The sequence below is a fragment of the Netta rufina genome, assembly GCF_964035555.1.
Source record: "Netta rufina genome assembly, chromosome: 20".
NCBI lineage: Eukaryota > Metazoa > Chordata > Aves > Anseriformes > Anatidae > Netta > Netta rufina.
Genome location: NC_140144.1, coordinates 12,298,474 through 12,304,992, shown reverse-complemented (window position 1 = coordinate 12,304,992; position 6,519 = coordinate 12,298,474). Strand labels below are relative to the sequence as shown.

The window sequence follows — 6,519 nt, the reverse complement described above, 5'->3', positions numbered from 1 at the left end:
CTTAAAAAAAAAAAATAATTAAACATCCAAAAGAAAGGGAGAGAGAAAGGAGGAAAAGGTCTAGCTTTCTGCAAAATCCATTTCCTTTATATCGATGAGCTCAAACCAAAAAAAAAAAAAAAAAAAAAAAAAAGGCTGCTGAAGAGCAGGGTCTTCTGTCCTTCCACGCTTCTCTCTTGATCTGGTGCAAGTTGGGAATCAAGGGTATGGGACCAGTGGATGTGTTTTGTTTATATATGTATGTATGTAACTAGGTAGGTATTCATATATATATACATACATACATATATGCACACAGATATAGTCTTCCTAAAAATGCTCTTTGCAGTCCAGAGGCGGCAGGAGTCACTGTGAAGGAAGAGCTGGGCAACATATGGCTGTAGAGTCTGCACTGGAAAAAGTCACTGGCTAAACATACGCCGGCTGTTTGTTTTCTTTTATTTTCATGAGGCGAAATATGAGCTCTGCATAGAGTACAGCCTGTCAATGGGGTTTCCTACTCTAGCCTGCATGGAGTTAACTTCAGAAGAGGCAAGAAAACAGTCGCTCAAGCTAGTTAAAGAGGTATCACTGTCGATATCATGAAAAATTGAGTCGTTTCCTGTAAATGAAATGTATATGTTAAGCGGTATTCTGTGCAGTCAAAGAAGGACATAGTACACATGGATGCTCATATGTTGCACACTGCAGCAAAATGGAATGCTCCTGGTTTTGTTTTGGCATGTTAACATAAGTTGGCTCTAAGCATCTGACCTATAAAGAGAAAGGCTAGCAAACAACTTGCAAAGTTCAACTGTCAGCAATACCACTTAGAAATGCAGAAAACTGCATAAAACTACCAGTATCTAGTTCATGCCCCAGTCAACAGTACCAAAGCAAGTCCTGGCTGACAATGTAAGCAAACGGTGACAGGGGAGAAGGTCCCTGGCGTTCCTTGAGCTGGGATTCAGCACTTGTGGGGGCTCCATGGAGGAAAGGAGGACCAGACGCTGAGAGCCCAACAACAGGAAAAAGCAGCCTGAGGACCATAACCAGTAATGGTCTTCATTTACACACAAGGTAAAAGGCAGGTCAACAAACACGACGGGACCCAGGAGGAGGCCCAACTTCCCTGGCCTCAAACGAGCTACAGTTGTAAACATGCTTTCTTGTCAGAAAATTCCACTCACTGGGGGCTGGTTTGGAACACAGCACCATTTATTTCCCTTAGCAACTAGAATTTCAGCTTACTTTGTATCTTAAGGTACCAGAAAGAGCTCTAGCTCAAGTAATGTGAGCTTTAGGAAAGTGTTACAATGGTTCTTTTTCCTTATGCCTTCATTTAAAATGGCTTTCTTTTAAATCCTGCATTGGTTTTGAAACACAGAACATGCTTCTAAATGAGTTTTGCTTAGAATTTGCCAAGCACATTGTTAGCAACAAAATCACAAGCTGTCTAATGCTCATTTGCACTTCAAATATCTTCAGCTCCTTACAGTATTTACCAAATTGCCTGGTGTGTACTGTGGACTTGCCTCAGTGGAAAAAAGTAATAACACAGACCCAAGCCAGATTTCTTGGTCTGTGCAATTCATGCTCATGAAAGTGATGTGCACATGTAACTCTGCAATGAAGTACTCCTGGTCAATACAAATGAGTCTGATGTAACAGGCCCTTGTGGGCAATAGCAAGGCCAATAATCACAGTCCAAGAAAACCTCTTAAGTTTTGTTTAAATGCCACATTGCAATTGTCCAGGATCAATTATTAGGCATTTAATGCTTGTGATGCATTTGGCGTACCTATTCACTTGATGTTGTATGGGCAGGAAATTATCAAACCAAAACATCATCTTGAGTTTGGACAGAGAATATCCTATGTATGCAGGAGAAATGTCCTGTGGTGATATACCTCTCAGTAGCTCAAGAATTGCTCTTTAACAAATCCAGGCGTCCAATCTGAGGGATCTGAGAGGGGTGGTCATTTATTCTGGAATAAATAGATTACTTATCCTTAGCAGACAACTTTTCAAAGCATTACTTTCCCAGAGCCTCTAGGAAGGGGAAAAACTTGTGAGGGAGATACAATTTGTCTCTGTTTATTTTTAGATGTCTTGGATAGTGATTTAAAAAAAATGGAGCTGGAGAGGTACTGATGCTTGTTTTTATCATTTATCAAAACTATACTCTGAAGTAGTTTTGAAGGGTGTCCAGAGCCTGGGATAAGCTCTCTTCTACCCACTTATGTGTACATGAAAACATACACACAAAACTGACTGGTACAAACTCCCTAGTACAAATCCCAGAAAAAAAATAAAAAAATAAAAAAATTATAAAAGCAAGTAACTCTGTTGAACCTTTGGAGTATGAACCTGCATATGAACCCTGCTATTTCTGATGCAGCAGAATGATGCGTGCCTTACCATAAGGATTCATGTGGTCGCCTGGCATTTGTGGAGGGGTAAGACCCTGCTGAAATGGGTCTGTGCCATAACTGCTTTGATCCATTGCTACAATCTGCTGTTGTGGCGGTGCAAGTGGTGTGTAAGATGTCATCATCCCTTCCATTCGATTAGACATTACTTCTGCAGAAGACACAGGAGGGCACAGTCACTGCTTAGCAACAGAGGCTGCAGACAGTAGTATTGGTGGCATTACTGAACATGAGATCAGAAGGAATACAGCTAGGTGCTATTCAGAGGAGCATTCCCAATCTTGTCTGAGAGTACAACCCTCAACAGTAAATTGAAAGACTTGTAATCTCTGACTACATAATTATGGAGCTCCTGGGTGCTTGACCATAACTTCCCAAAGTCTCCTGTGTCTGGCATATCCCTTATAACATCTAATGCCTGTTGATGCCAGCCTAATACTGCTAATGCAGCAACGGTACAGTGATTCCCTAAGCTGGAGTGGATATCATGTTGAGCAATCAGTAAGTGCTTCCTTGACAGCATGCAGAACAGCCCCATGTGCTGCTCACAGACCATGATCCTGAACACCAGGACAGTTTTGATGTTCTGTGTAAAGAAGAGGATATGAGGTTGCAAGGCCTTGAGATGCTGCTCCTTAGCAGCATCCATGAAGCAGCAGGACAAGCCCTAGCACCTCTGTGCAAGTCCTGCCGAATGATCTGGGGCACAGCAGGGCAGCAGCAATGTTGATGCCCTTGCAGGCAGTCTGCAGATGCCCAGCCATTCATGGTTCCCTTTTTTCATGAGAAAATAAAGCTAACTGTGGGATCTCCCTGGAGTGGGCCTCCTGGAGATTTCCTCCAGTGAAAGCTCCTCTGTACTGCATATTTATTTTAGGAAGGTAGTAACAGCTTCTGTGTAAGCACTTCCAGGGTCTGGCCCCATGGAAGAACTTTGGGATAACCCGTGGCAAGCACTTGGACACAGCTGTTGTGTGTGCTTCCACAGATGATGGCACACATTACCTACAGAGCTGTGAATGCCATGTATGGCTGTTCCAAGACATTATGCACCCATGTGGGAATGGCACTTTGAGAAATCTTGAAGATTCTTTTCCCCTTGCTTTACCTCCATCTCAAATCCCCTACCTTGCCCTAGTCGCTGGGAGTTTTGTTGCTCCTGCTGCTGCTGATGCCTTCGTGCTAGCTTTTTCATCTGAATAAAAGAGGAAGAACAGAACAATTTCATGGGTCTGAATGAAATATTTTTTTCCTTTCAAAATTCTTTGCAAATATTAAGTCAATAAATACAGACCACTTATATTCATACATACATCACTGTGGTTTCAGTTTATTTTCTAAGCTTAAACATTTCAGTTTCTACTTCATATTTGCATGCAAAATTTACTCCCAACCTTGTATTGCTTTGAGGACAAGAACTTAATGTTTGTGTTTGAAAGTGGCCCTTCTCTTATGGATGTAGAAAGCAGAGAATGAAAAACGTGTATAGTTTAGTCCCTAGGATCTTTGTGATATGTACAACAACTCAGGGAGGAGAAAGGAATCTCTGTTGCAGGACAATTTGTATTCTACATTTCAAAACACGACAAACAACCTACCTTTGCTCTTTGGTTTTGAAACCAGACCTGGACAACTCGCACACTGAGTCCTGTTTCAGCTGCTAGTGTTTCTCTGACCTAAAAGAAGAAAAATTTAATGACATAATTTTTTTTCAAATTATTATTATTATTATTATTATACATCTAGTAAGTTATGTTAAGAGAAAGACGTTTGTATTTACAATAAAAATTTCAGGTACAGAATTAATTTTTTAAAATCCCTCATATTTTTGCAGTTTGTGGAAGTTCTGCCCTTCATATCACTACCAGTTTAACAAGTATTAAACAAATGCTCTGAGCTGTGTAAAATTATATTAACTCATTTCATGATTTTTGTCTTACCCATAAATGAGTTCTGTATAAAAATCAGAAATTTAGTATGAACACTTTTCATATTTTTTAAGTAGAACTTGATACTTTAAAATGGCAACAAGGCACATTGCACTGTCCCGAGAGACATACTTTGTACATCTGCAAGAGAAAGTTACTTTTTCCAACAATGACAATTTTGGGGATCTGACTCCATTTTTTCCCAATCAAATTTAGGAGGAAATGTTACCTAGGTGGCTTTTCACCAAGATTTGATTTTCATCAGCTTCATCATACCTTTCCCTAGCTGCTGTAACTGAGATTAACACCATGATTAATTTTCATAAAAAAACAGGACTGGAAGGACAAGTAGTGGGACTAGGATTCTGCACCCATCTTGCTGGACAGTGATTCCCTCTGTGGTGGAAAGAAGGACACAAAGACCCTTGTTTATCCAGGCTCTGGCTGTCCATGACTACTACATGTTTTACAAGAAGCAAACAGCATTGCTCCACAGGAGTTGGTCTCAGTTACATTCTGAGTACCCAGAAATAACATTACGCTGATCCCAAGCTACTAACTGCTTAAGGATAAGAAGGAATTTGGGTGAGTACTGCCATATGCTGGCCCGGTTTTCTACATTTACCACAGATACCTGATGCTGGCCCAGGAAGGGGCAGGGGCCTATGTGGACCTGTGGCCTAACCCTGTCACCATCACGGCCTGGTGTCAGAACTTACTGGTGGCCCCTGATGATGCACCTACCTTCCTACAGGGCTTGGAAGACACTTCAAAGGATGCTTTGAATGCTCGTCTCTGTTGTGTAGTAAGTATTGTCCTTGGTCGTTTAGGTCTCCTTGGGTCTTTCCCATCGTCACTTCCTTTTCCTTGGGTTACTTGTCCTTTGGTGGGTTTAACATCTCCATCTTCATCATCACTTTTAACTGGTGAGAAAAAAAAAAAAAAAAAAAAAGAATATAGAACCGTGCTTGTTCCACCAAGATAACAACATGTATGAGAACTACTCTTCAGCTGCAAACTTGTCAGCAGGTTCAACTATTATCCTATGCTTATTTGAAGAATTAAATTTACTTAAATTCTCTTAAATGTGTGTACACTGCCTAAATCAAATTTCACAAAAGCAGAAGAATGAGCTTAAGTTTAAATTAAGGGCATGGGACTAATCAGGGGGTGGAAACTCAGAATGTGCTTCAGGAACTGGGCACTGATAGACTTGGTGCCCTTCCAGCATTTCCTGGTCTGATCTACGCTCACCTGCTGACACCGTTGCAACCACACCAACTAGCTTTCCAACACTTTCCTTTCACAGAATAGCTGCATCTTCTCCTAGAGCACTAGTTTCAGAGAGGTGCTACGGAAGCAAAACAGTGTAAACGCAAATATTCCCAAAATATCTTAAGGTCTGTTTCATTAAATATAGCATAGATTCCAGTTATTGTTTTGAATATTTTGAAGCTCTGGAGGTAATATTAAATATATTCTTTGCCCTCTCATTTCTGCATCCCATGGAAAACATCAGTATCCTTTCTCTGGGTATTACAATGTGTCTACATGTACATGCACAAATTTATCTTGCTTGGCAAATACAAATAAATATAGATGTGCTTGTGTAGAATAAATAGATTATTTGTATTTTCTGTAGTTAGTTTCTAAATATTCTTATGATCTGGTGATATGATGCATGTTAGCGTATTGTACTGGGAAATTTCAATCTCAGTGGTAAAGTTTGAAGAGTAAGTATGAATTCTAATGTGAAAAACTTTTCAACGTGGTATATTTTATTTTACCAGACTACTGTTTGTTTTTTTTTCTTCCAGAAAACATTATTACACTATTCTAGGGACTTCAGCCTTAAGAAACATGCTGCAATTTTGATATACTCAAAGATGACGTTTGGGGAATTAACAAATTAGACTTTAATTCATTTTAAGGTCTGATTATTATGTACCTAGCAATCTAATCACCTTTTACTTTAATAAGCATCTTTTTCCTAATGATTAAAGAGAAGTTCAGTCATTTTAATAACCATGACATTATTAACTTTTGAGCATGCCATTTCTAAGGAAAGGTTTGTGAGGATTAATATTGCTCATTGGAGGGTTACTTTTGTGTCCAATGGATAAATATTTGATTGGGGAAGGACACATACTCAGCCAGGGGTATGTGAGATCATTTGCTCT

At 39.8% G+C, this 6,519-nt stretch overlaps 1 protein-coding gene across 2 annotated transcripts in view; it reads right to left on the bottom strand.

The window, feature by feature from the left end:
• Positions 1-443: 443 nt before the first annotated feature.
• LMX1B (LIM homeobox transcription factor 1 beta) overlaps positions 444-6,519 on the bottom strand; it is a gene marked incomplete at both ends in the record, with an annotated part of 105,678 nt that continues 99,602 nt past the window's right edge. The window contains 5 exons of one of the 2 annotated variants that reach the window (XM_084299298.1): positions 444-601; positions 2,401-2,562; positions 3,540-3,606; positions 4,010-4,087; positions 5,084-5,262. In XM_084299298.1, coding sequence (XP_084155424.1) covers positions 444-601; positions 2,401-2,562; positions 3,540-3,606; positions 4,010-4,087; positions 5,084-5,262 — 644 coding nt within the window. The remainder of the gene's footprint in view (positions 602-2,400; positions 2,563-3,539; positions 3,607-4,009; positions 4,088-5,083; positions 5,263-6,519) is intronic. The other variant, XM_084299299.1, reaches the window with a different exon arrangement.